Source organism: Corylus avellana, chromosome ca3 (genome assembly GCF_901000735.1).
Source record: "Corylus avellana chromosome ca3, CavTom2PMs-1.0".
NCBI classification, from domain to species: domain Eukaryota; kingdom Viridiplantae; phylum Streptophyta; class Magnoliopsida; order Fagales; family Betulaceae; genus Corylus; species Corylus avellana.
The window spans coordinates 34,081,317-34,095,226 of NC_081543.1; the positions used below are offsets into that span (position 1 = coordinate 34,081,317).

General features: G+C 39.6%; 2 protein-coding genes across 2 annotated transcripts; both read right to left on the reverse strand.

The window, feature by feature from the left end:
* Positions 1-682: 682 nt before the first annotated feature.
* LOC132174476 (uncharacterized) lies at positions 683-1,399 on the reverse strand. The gene has a single exon (XM_059586126.1). The coding sequence runs from the start codon at positions 1,397-1,399 to the stop codon at positions 683-685; it is 717 nt and encodes a 238-aa protein (XP_059442109.1).
* Positions 1,400-7,938: 6,539 nt separating this feature from the next.
* On the reverse strand, positions 7,939-12,065 carry LOC132174477 (uncharacterized). Its single transcript, XM_059586127.1, has 2 exons — positions 11,945-12,065; positions 7,939-8,736 (listed from the first exon to the last, which is right to left on the reverse strand). Exons 1-2 carry the CDS (start codon positions 12,063-12,065, stop codon positions 8,108-8,110), a joined length of 750 nt encoding a protein of 249 aa, XP_059442110.1. The 3' UTR covers positions 7,939-8,107.
* Between the last annotated feature and the right edge of the window lie 1,845 nt (positions 12,066-13,910).

Genomic DNA, 13,910 nt, shown 5'->3' on the forward strand with positions numbered 1-13,910 from the left:
TTTATCACATTGATGACAAAAGTTGTTCACTGTCTTCATATCTCACCAATCTCCCGCAACTCCATAGCTCTTAATTACCACCTCTGTTTTCATCCTTTATCTGGTGGAAGCATTCTCATTGATTTGGGATTTTGATCGCATTAATCATTATGGGATAAACATGAGGATTAGTCCTCCAACAATTTTAACGCCTCTATTATTTACAAACTCACATTATTGAATTAATTTGTCAATAATGTGAGTTTGTATAAGTTGGAGGATCTGTTTCAACTTCTTATTACATTTATTTAAGACTAAGAACAAGTATTATAGTCGCTATTGTAGTATGTATCATAGAAATAAAACCCTTAATCTCCCTTTATCTACTGACAAAAGAATTTTCAAAACATTCTTAATTAATTCTTTTTTTTTTTTTGTTCATCAACCATTTGATTGGGTGTATAGACTTTCGAACCACAATTCATCCATTCTATCAACACAAGAATTTTTGTTATAGGATTTTTTTTTTTTTGATATGTCCACACAAGAGGGTGAATAAAGATTCAAATTAGTAACTTCCGCTTTATGGGGCGTAGTTCCAGCCGATTGAACTACCCCTTGGGACTATCTTTTTTTTTTTTTTAAGAAAAGATATCTTTCATTACTTTTCAGGAAAATGGATAAACATCTAGAACCCCAGGTTCTAAATTATATGAGCATGAAGCTCTAAAGGTACTAAATGAAAAAGACAATCCGGCAAGGCATGGAGCCAAATTTGATCTGACGAGTGCCACAGGCTCTCCTTGGCCAGACTGTGGGCCGCTTGGTTTGCTCCTCGCCTCATGTGGTGAACCATCCAGCTCCTACATGTACCGAGAAGGACCCTGGCATCATCAACAATTTGCCCATAGGATCTCCAATTTATTCCTTCCTCCTTTAAAGCTTGCACCACCTGTAGGGAATCACCCTCCAGAATAACATCTTGGTATCCTAATTCTCTACTGAATTCTACTGCAGCCAGAGCAGCCTGAGCTTCTCCCACCACTGGTTCTTGGATGCCTTCAACTTTTAGACATTTTGCTGCACATACACTTCCGTTGTGATCCCTTATTATTGCTCCAAAGCCCATATACTGTAGGTTATGATCAATGGCCACATCCCAATTCACCTTATACCGCCCAAATGGAGGTTTTTCCCATTTCACTGAAGCTTCTTGAAGAATTGTGTTCAAGCCTACATTGCCTTCCTCCGTTGGTGTAGAAAAGAAGTGCAACGTCTCAGACGATTCACGGACCAAACGATTTGGGTGGATAAAATCCCCCTCATGCACCATCTCATTTCGACGGGCCCATATCCGCTGTGCAATCAACACCGCCAAATTGAGTTCATCCCTGGGGCAACGAGCGATAAGAGCCTCCATTACGTTCATAAATGACTCAAAGTCTCCTGCACTCGATCTTCTGAGTTCGACGCCCACTGGCACTCCAAACATCAACGGCTGAAAGGCACTCCCATAAAATATGGCAAGCTGTTTCCGTCTCCTTCTTGCAGAAAATGCAGCTATCTTCCTTTATCACCCCCCGCTTGAGAAGATTTTCTTTGGTTGGCAAAATGTTCTGACACGCCCTCCATACAAAAACCTTAGCTGAGTTAGGAATCGCTAATCCCCATATGGTTTTCCACAAAGGGTTTGGACCTGATGGAACAGAGCCTTCTCCATACCGCCTAGCCTGCCTCTCCTTTTCCATATGGTAAGCACTCCGCACCTTAAAAACACCGGTCGTGGTAGCTCTCCAAAAAAGACGATCAGGCTGCCCATACTTACTTAGAGGTAACTTACAGATTAGTGCTGCTTCATCTGCATTAAAATTAGTCTCAATAAAGGGAACATTCCAACTCCTTGTTCGGACATCAATTAACTCCTCAACCTTTGCTTCATTTGACAATTGTGAGCAAGGGGATTGTATTGCAAACGATGCTGGTTGAGGTATCCATTTGTCTCTCCGAATATTTATTAACTGTCCATTCCCCACTCGCCATTGCAACCCTTCCTTTATAAGTTCACGGGCAGCCAGCAAACTCCGCCAAGCGAACGATGGACGGCTCCCCTTTTTGGCTTCCAAAAAAGAGCTTCCATGGTAATATTTTGCTTTAAAAATCCTCCCTACCAAGCTGTTGGGGTCTTGCACAAGTCTCCATCCTTGCTTTGCAAGTAGGGCCTTATTAAAAGAAAGAAGGTCACGACAACCCATACCTCCTTGTGTCTTTGCTAAGCCTAATTTCTCCCAACTCATCCAGCGTATTTTCCTCTCATTTTCCTTGTGTCCCCACCAGAATTTCTGCATAGAGGAGTTAATTTCCCGACACAATTCCTTAGGCAATAAAAATACACTTATACAATAAGTTGGTATAGCCTGGATTACGGCTTTCAACAACACCTCCTTTTTCGCCTGGGAGAGAAATTTATTCTTCCAATCATTTATCCGCCTTTTGACTCTATCAATAATATTTCGAAATTCACTAACTCGGGATTTACCAACTAGAGCTGGTAAACCCAAGTAATGATCATACCGTTTGGAGGCCGGAATCCCTACCAATTGCAACAGCTCCTTGCGTGATCCCGAGCTAGTATTTCGGCTAAAGAAAATTGATGTCTTGTCTTTATTGAGTCTCTGCCCGGAAGCCCTTTCATAAGCATCCAACACCCCAGTCAACACCTACCACTCAGTCACAGAAGCCTTACAAAACAATAGGCTATCATCAGCAAAAAATAAGTGATTTAATCAAGGCCCTCTCGAAGATGTAGGAACACCTCGAAGTAACCCCCTCCGCTCAGCTAATTGAAATTGGGAACTCAGAACTTCAGCACAAAGGATAAACAAATAAGGGGAAAGAGGGTCCCCTTGTCGTAATCCTCTAGTAGGGCAAATATGTCCCACTGGCTGTCCATTGACAAGAATCGAATAAGTGACCGTAGTAATACATTCCATAATCAAAGCTACCCACCTAGGGTCAAAACCCATCCGTGGCATCGCTTCTTTCAAAAAGGGCCATTCCACCTTGTCATAAGCCTTACTCATATCCAGTTTGATGGCCATTTATCCCTCCTTACCCCACATACGCGAGTGCATAGTGTGTAAAGTCTCGTATGCCACCAATATGTTATCAGAAATTAACCTCCCTGGAATGAATGCACTCTGATTGCTGGAAATAATGAAAGGGAGAATACTTTTCAACCTATTAGCCAATACTTTGGACACTATTTTGTATATCACATTGCAAAGGCTAATAGACCGAAATTCCGTCACCCGGGTCGGATTTTTGGTTTTTGGAATTAAGGCTATATGAGTATGGTTTATAGCCGTATCCAATTTCCCAGTCGCAAAGAAATCCAAAATAGTCGAACCTACCTCATTACCCACCTCCATCCAATTCTGTTGATAAAAGCACACTGGGAATCCTTCCGGACCCGGTGACTTTAGAGGCGCCATTTGCTGAACCGCTGCTCTAATTTCATCAATGGTGAGTTCGCCTCTCAATTGCTCGTTCATCTCTGGGTTACCCGCCTTGCCAGACAATCAAGACACTGTGCTATACCACTTGGGTTGGATGTCGTAAAAAGCCCCTTATAATAATCAATAAACACCTCTTCTATTTCCTTCGGAGATGAATGTAGTGAACCTGCTTCATCAAAAATAAAATTAATTTTATTAGCTCGTCTACGTTGATTGATACATGCATGGAAAAATTTGGAGTTTCTATCCCCTGCCTTCAACCACTCCATTTTTGCCTGTTGTTGTAGATGAAGCTCATCCTGGGCAATTAAGGTATTAACTTCTTGTTGGAGCAGCCCCAATTTTTGTACATTCAAGATCCCTTCCTCCGACTGTAGTTGGGCTATTTCACATGTTTTGACTTAATAAGTCCCTCCACCGGCTTGCTGTTTCCCATAGCCCACTTCGTCAATTCAGCTTTGCTACATGACAACTTCTGCCTCATCCTCTGCCATGCAGTAGTCCCCCCCATTCACTGCCCTCCAGACTTGTTGAATTATTGATGTGGGCTTCTCCTTCCCATTCCACACCGCCTCAAATCGGAAATTCTTGTGCCAGTACCGATTCTTCCTTAAAGGCTTGTTGAATTTGATGAACAAAGGAGTATGATCAGAGCTACGATTGGCTAAGACCTCCACCACCCTCACTGGATACTCTTCCTTCCACTCCTTTGTTGCCAAGGCCCTATCCAATCTTTCTTTTACAAAATCCCCTCCTTGCCGCATATTGCACCAAGTAAATTGAGCTCATGTGTAGCCAAGGTCGTGCAATTGACAATGACTTAAGGTTTCACAAAATTCTCTCATTTGCCATCTTGGTTTTTGGGTTCCCCCAAATTTTTCGGAGTCCTTAGTGATTTCATTAAAATCACCGACACAAAGCCAAGATGCCAAGGATAACGAATGTAGGTGGCGAAGTAGATTCCATGCTTCATGTCACTTCCCTACATTCGGCTGCCCATAAAACCCCGTAAATATCCACGGTTTCCCGTTAGCTTCCGTTAGAACCTTTGCATTAACGTGGCGGTGGCTACAATTCTGAATGTCCACAGTGATTTCCTCACTCCACATTAACGCTAGTCCGCCACTACGCCCCACACTGTCTACAGCAAAGATGCTACCAAAACCAGTCCTGACTTTTATAGCCTCCATCCGATGTGATGGTAACTTGGTTTCCATTAAGAAAACCAATTTGGGCTTCTTCTCCCTCACCAAACGGCAAAGGTCTCGAACTGCTTGGGGGTTCCCAAGCCCCCAGCAGTTTCAACTTAAAAGACTCATAATAGGCAACAGGGTTGTTCGCTAGCAGCCGCCATTTCAGTGTTACAGTTTTCAGAGTTCGAAGCAAAGTCCGCCTCCTTCGTCTCTTTGTCCAGGCTTGCATTATCAACAGTCATACAAACCAAACCATCGACCATCTCTCTCGCCGCTTCATCACGCTGCCTTTTCTTTGTTGGAGGTTCATCTTCGTTGGCCTTGAAATGTTGTGCTAAAATAGAAGCAATTTCAGCCACTTTTGGACCAGCCTAGCCCAATGGCTCATGCACCCTCTATCCAATCTTATGAATGCCGCGTGCGTTTCTAGAGACTCCCCCTGGGCCACCCCTTTTGTCCACTGCCTTATCCTTTTTTGCACCTTCCAAACCACTGCCGTCCGCTGTTTTTTTGGAGTTAAAATGTCCAAATAAAAATCCCCTAGATTCAGGCCTGGACTTTTGCTCCTTAACCTCCGCATATTTTGAATTTTAATTTCCCTTATTCTTTCCTTTGTCAGCCGTTTTTTCCACCCAAGCAAGATCCCCATATTTGGAGGCCCCAATATCAGTGTTTTCCTTACTCGTCTCCATCAGCTTCCGTGATTTCGGAGATTGTGGCGCTGTACGTGGACTTGCCTTTCTTGCATGATTGCCATGCGCGGGTGAACCTTCAGCTCCTCTCCGAGCTCTCTCTCCGCCGTAGCTTTCACCGTCCAGGGGACTCCTTCTTTTACCTCTCCGGTAATCATTCCGCTCCTCCCTATCATGATGTCGCAGGAAACGGTCATTGCCTGATTGTTCAGACTTGGCTGGTTGTCTTCCGTAATTCCTCTCAATCTTCCTCGTTGGCGATTTAGCTCTCATCCATAGGCCAAAATCTGATGTAACCTCCTAGTTTTTCAGCACACTTCGCTTCAGACAGCCTTCCTAGCCATGATTAATCAGTCCACAATGAAAGCAAAACTTGGGAAGCCTCTCATACTGGAAATCAATCCAATGTGATTCCCCTTCAAATTTCAGTTTACGACCCCTTGGAAGAGGTTTTGAAAGGTCTATCTTGATCTTTACACGCAGAAACTCCCCCCAACCAATGCCATCCTTATCTGTGTCAACCTCTTCCACCTTCCCAACTGAAGATCCGATTTTGAACCCCACTTCCCTTCCCATACAAGCTAGGGGCAGGTTCTTCATTCTCACCCAGAAGTATGCTTTTTCAAAGGTAAACTTTGATGGAGAGGATCTACCGTCAAAGTCTTCTACCAGGAACAAGTTCCCCTCAAATACCCAAGGCCGACCCTCCAGCACTCGTGCTTTCTCCCGGGCATGTTCAAATTCAATCAGGAATAGGTTGTCTCCTAAAACTTTGAAAGTTAGGGTTCCCGTCAAGCGCCACCAACGCAGTAGTGTTTTTTTTATGGTCTCCTTGCTCACCAGCCGGTCTAACACCAGTTTCCCTACAATGCAAAATTGACCTCTCGTGACCGTCTTAGCCACCTCCATCACCGTGGCTTCTACGTCCACATCCTCCTCATTCGACAGGGAAAAGTTTCCCCATGGTTTCCTGGAATCATTCGCCTTGCTTTGGTACCGAACAACCTCAATCAATCTCCTCTCACGATTTCAAGAATAGCGTGAGAAACAGTTCCTTCTCGTCTAGGGTATGGCTAGAGAGAAAACCATTTCGATTTCTACAGTATCGTGTTTGATGCTTCATGAACCTGTCATCGCCCCCCCTTGGGACTATTTAGTTGCATTTGATATGCCTGGATTTTATCCTTTGGGCTTGGGCCAAGCAGTTCATTGCAGGTCATGACCGACCTAGGCTCAAATCGGCTAAGTTGTGTTATTTTAGTGGCTGCAAAAGAATTACACTAGATAATGAAGGATCCAATTACCCTCGTTATTTAAACTAGTTTGAGAGTCCATTTGAGATTGCGGTTTTAATAAGTGTGATTTTAAAAATTGTATTTTTTAAAATCGCAAAGTCTTTTAGTAAAACATGTTAAAAGTTTATTTTTTATTTTTTTTATGGGAAATCGTGATTTGGTTTAAATTCGCCTTTTTTTCTTTTTTTTTCAAATAATCACCCCATAACCTGCTTATAGAAATTATAGATTTTTTTTTTAATTTTAAATTAAGCGTTTTTTAAATCGCAATGTCAAACGTTTTACCTTTTGTAATATCTTTTAAAAACACATATCATTCTTGCACAATCGTAATCGCAATCTCAAACATATCCTAAATCTCAATGTTTGAGCGGATTTTATGGAGAACTTGCACTGGAGATAGTATGTGAGCACCATTCTTCTCTCATTATAGAATGTCAATTGTCCATAATAGAGGAAAGGATATTGGGGACACCCCTTGCCAAAGCCGATGACTTTGATTCATAGAAGAACCACATGCAACCCGACCTGTCAGAAGATAACACGTGGCAGGGTCATACAAGGAAAGAATGACTTCCAAATTGAGAGAAAAAAAAAATGATCAAAATGAGAGATAAGCAAGTGCTGAAATCAAGGTAGAAAGTGGTTGGTTTTGTTGTTTCAACTGTTCTTTGTTTGTTTGCTGAGTTTATTTTATGGTTAAGATTATGATTAGAAATCATGTAAGATTTTTTTTAACAATAAAGTTTTAACTTATATTAATCAACCAGTAGATAGAGCAAGTTGCTCCATCAAAATTACATCATGGATATAGTTAGGAATGACATCTTTCTATGTATGATCTATGACTTGGTGGATAGAGCAAGTTGCTCCATCAAAATTACATCATGGATATAGTTAGGAATGACATCTTTCCATGTATGATCTATGACTTGGTGGATAGCCACCTTCGCCAAATTGTGAGCTGCATAATTAGCATCTCGAGAGACATGACAACATCTCCTTTGCGGAATAGATTGTAAAAGCATCTTCATATCACTTATAAGGTGCCCATTACTGCTCCAATTCTGTTCCTCCGAATGCATTGCAATCACTACTTGAAGTGCATCTCCTTAAAAAATGATGTAAAATTTGAATTTGCATGAAAGTAGAAAAGTAAAATGTCGTGGTGATTGGCCCTTGTTGCGGTCGATATCTTATTATTAGCGACGACAATAGGGAGAGTCATCACTGAATTCATAATGAATTTTCAAAATAATAATAATAATAATAATAATATTTTGTTTTATTGCTTGCCTGAATTATCTGCAGAAGCCAGCCAGAAACTACAAGTGCAGAAAGGATAAACAAAAAATAAAATGCCAAAATAATTTCTTGAATCAAGGAAAACTAAAATTACTCTAAATCCCATACCAAGTACACTGCAGAGATTATCAATCCACCACAGCAAGTTTCTGATACTCTTCGCCGGAGATGGCGGCTTCCACGATATCCGCCGGGTTAATTATCCCATCACCATCAAAGAACAACTTCATCAAATTCTTCGAAAACCCACTCACCAGCGCCACCCCCTTGTCGGAGATAGTCACCGGCGTTGATTTCGAGTCCCTTAGATTCCAAAACACAATCTCCGGCACCACAGAGCCATACCCTCTCTCCCTGAACTTCCTCTGTATAGCTTTGTAGTCGGTTTCCCAATCATTGCACGAAGCTTTGTCAAACTCCATGTCACTAAACGCGAAGATCCTCTTGATCATCTGGTCCTCCAACTTTCCATCCACCGCCACTTGTAATATAAGATCAAACACCTTCTGAAAATCGGTGTTTCCAAAGTTTATTGTATTCTCCGCAAACTTCATCTTCGACTGAAGATCATCGCCCTCAATTATATGAAGCTGAGGTGACTCGCTAAAAATAATAACCTTCCCCTTCCACGGCTCTTCGCTCAGATCGGAAACCAACAACCCCATTGCAACAGACACTTCCCAAGGGGTCCCATACATGCTCCCGGAGACGTCGCAGACGGCGAGGCAGTTCCTCAACTTGCCTTCCTTGGACAAATCTAACAAATAATCATAAGATAATCATAAGATAAATGTAGATAATGGACAAGGGCAATGATTTCTATCATTTTTCTATTTTTATTTGCTTAATCTCATAGATGGGCTACAGAGCTAGTGTAACATCCCCAGCCCGTTAAGGCTGAGTTTGCCACTTTTCTTCTTTTACAACAAAAGTTCTTGCAAAGATCTATAAGGTCTATCAGAGTACTTGATTTTAAAGGATACAATAAATGCGTAAAACATTATTCAAGAGATTTTATTACAAGCGAAATTAGAAAACATTAGATTTTAGTTGCGGAATATCATATCATTACAATAACTTATATGAAAAGACTTTGAAAATTAATAATTATTCCCACCCCATTCCGGCCTCCTATTCCAGCATCCTTTCTACCTGAAAACAAGAAATAAAACTGAGTGAGCCCAAAGGGGGCCCAGCAAGTAAAATCCATAACCATAAATAGTCTTACTCCTTGTTCTCAGTTTTGAAAATCGTTTTCACAAATAAATATACATCCAGCCATAATAATATATGTACGTACGGTTGCATCTCCCGTAACATATACATACTATTACATCTAGTAATAAATCATCGTTGTAAATCATCTTTATAAATCATCATCATAATGCATCATTATAAATCATCATTATAAATCATCTCTGTAAATCATCATAGCATATCATCGTTGAAAATATAGTATCATTTTCTCATAATAAGGCCCATGTACACTATTACCCCTGTGTACGAGGGTTGCGGGTCCTTGTGACCATGGCACTGAACTGTGGCCTCAGCCATGCCCGACCGTTAATTAACTCTTTTCTTGGTGCACTCAACGGTCATGTTGATGGAATACCACCTTCTGGCATAGCCTCCTTCAGTGGTTTCGCCTCCATCCGAGTATCGGTACCGAACTCTTCTTATTCTTACTTATCTTGGGGCCAAAAATACTCTCCTCCATACATGTGCCCTCATTTCATAAACATTTATCTCATCTCTGGTACTTTTCTTTGTACTTCTTTTGATGCATCTTAGGGCAACATGTAGGAGGGTTTATCATCAATTTTTCTTTCTTATAATCATCATCATTTCTCAACTTTCTTTTCTTAAAATGAAAACTTTTCCAAATATAAACTTGTTGTGCGTAGAAAGCATTTAAAGAAATATAAACTTTCTAAATAATTCTTTTATAAATCATTCATGCATGCAACGTATCTCCATGACAGGTAAATAAAATAATCATTTACAGTTTGATACAAGAATATATAAATAGCATGACATGAAGTAATTTTAGAAGGGGTAGTGAATTTACTTACCTCTAGACTGAAGCTAAAAGTGGTATGAAGGAATCTAGTTGCTCCAATATGACTACCACCACTAGTATATCTTTTGAAACTAATTTCTAAAGTCCGCTATCTCTTGTGTTCTTTCTTTCTTGTAGCGCTTGGTCTCGCCCTTTCTCTCTCTGTTCTGAGTAAACACTCTTAGAAAGAAGAAAGACAGAGTAAAAAGCGGAAGAAGGAAGAATATATGCAAGAGATGGGAGAGGAGATGAGTGGTGAAAATTGTGAAGGAGAAGAGCTCTATTTATAGGAGAAAATCAAACACTATTCTACCTTCAATTTACAATTATACCCTCATTTTACTATTTCACCAATCCTATACTATTTCACCAACCCTATACTATTTCACCAACCCTATACTATTCTACCTTCAATTTACAATTATACCCTCATTTTACTATTTCACCAACCCTATACTATTTCACCAACCCTATACTATTCTACCTACCCTATACTATTCTACCTTCTTATTCTACCATCCTTATACCTATCATTTACTATCCTATTATTTCACCAATTACCATTCTCTAATTACCACTCTCATAAATTTCCCAAGAATTAAAATCCTTAGCTACAATGGATATTAAAATAACATCATTATCAAAATAATCTATTTAAATAGCTTTGAAAATTCTGGGGCACTACAGCTAGTCTCTCAATCTCAATGAGTTTACAACTTCACATAGCTTGGGTGAAAGATTTGAAATTTTGGACTTGTTATTTGGGTATAGGAAAAATTACATTTGTTCCCTCTAGCTATCGTCATTTTTGCAATGTTCTTAAATGTCTCAATTTTTGCAATGACCCCAATTGAACATTAGGGTTGCAGTATCCCCATCCGCGACTCAAAATAACAAAATATCCTCTATAAGATTAAAAAAAAAAAAAAAAAATCACAAATTATCAACGACTAGGCCTTGTTGTCGCTAATATTAATATTATCAATTACGTGTCTTCGCCGAAAGTATTTACATAAGATTTTACCACATGACATGTGGTGCATTTTATGGCCAAAGTGCATTTTTAAATGACATAAATAATATCGTTCTATAGATTTTATCAAATGCTCAACTGAATTGAAAAAAGTTACGTTTTCAAATTACCTCTCTCTATTGAAAATCAAAAGAATTGGGCTTCGCGGTTTTATTTTCATTTCCACTGCATGCAGAGGCAATTTGACGCAACACAAGCACCAATTATGCAACATAACAAGAAGAAATCAACTAGGGATGGGTATCGATTCGGATCAGTTTGGTATAGCTATTTTCTGTTCAATTAACCGAAATTGTTGGATTAATAATTTAATTCACCGATTACATTTCGATAAGGATTTATTTCGAAAGTTTCAGTTAAAATCGATTAAGTTAATCAGTTAACTGTTAGCTTTTTTAATTGGCCAAAAATTGATTGTTTTGGAGGCCCAAAAAAATAAGCTTCATAAAGTGTAAAATGATTTATGCCTATGATCCTTAAACCATTTTTCGTTATGTTGGTAGTTGATGGGGAGTATACGGTAATGAGTGGTAGTTCAAGGGTGTAAAGGATAATTACCCCCAAAAAAATGCATACACATTCAAGCATGTGACGTACACGTAATGGGTTGACCGTCTGACTTAACTCCCTTGAAGGGAGTTTTGGTAACAAAATAATAATTTACTGGGGTTGTAATAGTAATCGAATGATAGTTCATGGGAGAAAGGATAATTACTCCTCAATAATAAAAGGTGGTTGTGAGTAGAAGAGAGTGAAACCCAGGTGGCGCGCTGGGATTGGGCATCAATTGATTTGACACTTCTTCCAATCCAGGGCTGTAGTAAGCACATAATAAGCAAATAATAATTGTATATTGAGTCATTGACTACCCACCCGTGGAGGGTGGGGAATCCCCTGTAACCCCCAGGGGACGCGGGGCTTCGGCGCTGGCGGCGAACAAATCAATCGTCACCAACAATCCCACACCCAGAGACACCCTACCACTTCCAACCATCTCATAGCCCCACTTGGTTACAAGCCCACGTTACCGAGCTCGACAATACATGACATTAGTTGTTCACTGTCCACTTCCACCATTCCAAGTCGTTTTGAAGGCCATAAAGTTGTTCACTGTCTTCATATCTCTCCAATCTCCCGCAACTCCATATCACTTACCACCTCTCTTTTCTTCCTTTCTCTACCAGCATTCTCCTTCTTTTACTCATCCTTAATTTTTACGAAGAAGAAACGTCTGTAAAGAGAAAACTTTTTGAAAAAAAAAAAAAAAAAATCTTTTTAGCTTACGTGATAAAGATCAAGGAACATTGTTCTTTCATTCTGGTTTGATCTCGTTTCTAATTGTCTTTCCCTGAATCTTTTTCATCTTAACTTATTCTGGTTCTTTCACTCTTGAATGGATCTTTTTTCTGGGCAAGAAAAATGTGTTGAAATCACTATGCAGAGTTTTAATTTCTCTCTTTTATTTTGTTTTATTGTTCAAAAAGATGTATATAGGAGAGAGATGAACAGAAAAATGGCTTTCAAAAGAAGGCATCTTCCTGTGTTGTTGAAGCATAGGGGAATCTACTCATTCTTCAATGGCCTTTGTTTGTCTACTGTCAGTTAGTTTCTCTGGAACTCGAAAATTGGGGCTCCTCCACAGTCCACACAGTTAATACCATTGCCGATTAACGATTGCATATGAGAAGAATTTTGAAAAGGACAGAAAACCGTAGGATTCACTTCCTCTGTTTTAGAACATGAAAAATAGGGATGAACAGAGCATCATAAGATTCCATTTTTCACGACTTCAAAAAAAAAAAAAAAGGTGGTTGTGAGTACAGAGAGAATCCAGGTAGCACGATGAGATTTGCTGTCAATTGATATGTGGGGGAAGATCATATAATAATAATTAAGCCTCACTTCGTTCCAAAAACAGAGGCCGCATTCTTTCTTCTTCAAGTAGTTTAATAATAAAAGGTGGTTGTTAGTTTCGTGAAACCCAGGTGGCGCGCTGGGATTGGGCGTCAATTGATTCGTATCTTCTACCAATCCTGGGCACCTGTTCCTGTAGAAAGTAACCCCCAGGGGACGCACCTGTAAACCTTCTACCAATCCTGGGCACCTGTTCCTGTAGAGAAGACACCCCACAACTTCCAACCATCTCATAGTCCCACTTGGTTACAAGCCCACGTTACCGAGCTCGACAATACATATGATTAGTAAAATCATATATAAATGACAGAATTTGGTTATATTTTAATAATGTGGGACAAAAAAACATATATCACATTGAAGGCCATAGTCTCGCCTCCCTCTTATTATCTTTTAAAAACATCAATCATTTCAAGTCGTTTTTGAAGGCTATAAAGACTTGATGATGACAAAGTTGTTTCACTTTCTTCCACTCTCCGGATCGGATTCCTCCAAAAATCAGAGTGCAGAGAAAAGTAAAAAGTTCTTGAGAGATAGGATCAACAAAGGTTATTGGAGTTTTTTTTTTTTTTTTTAAACAAGGGTTATTTGAGTTTGTTAATATAAAATTAACTCTTATTCGATGTGGGATCTATATATCTTGATTTCTTATATTTAGTTGAAGTAAAAACAAGTAAGATAGCAACCTTAATCTCCCATTGAGCATTAAAAGTGATTACCTCCAGCAGAAAAGATGTAATATGTAATAAAAGATTTTGCATCAAAAAGAAGGAGTTTTGTGGTAGAGATTAACACATAGTTGTTGAACCCATATCACCCGACCTTTGTAATTGTTAAGAATATTATGTTAATGTTATTTACTTGTTATTTACTTCCTTAGATATTATTAGTCTATTAGGTTTACCTTTCCTTAGTCTACTAGGTT

Coding starts and splice junctions, on each gene's coding strand:
- LOC132174477 (XM_059586127.1), bottom strand. CDS start 12,065: ATGGTTGGAAGTGGTAGGGTGTCTCTGGGTGTGGGATTGTTGGTGACG. Junction 8,737..11,944: donor GGATTCCCCACCCTCCACGG/GTGGGTAGTCAA, acceptor ATTATTTGTTAG/ATTTGTCCAAGGAAGGCAAG.
- LOC132174476 (XM_059586126.1), bottom strand. CDS start 1,399: ATGGAGGCTCTTATCGCTCGTTGCCCCAGGGATGAACTCAATTTGGCG.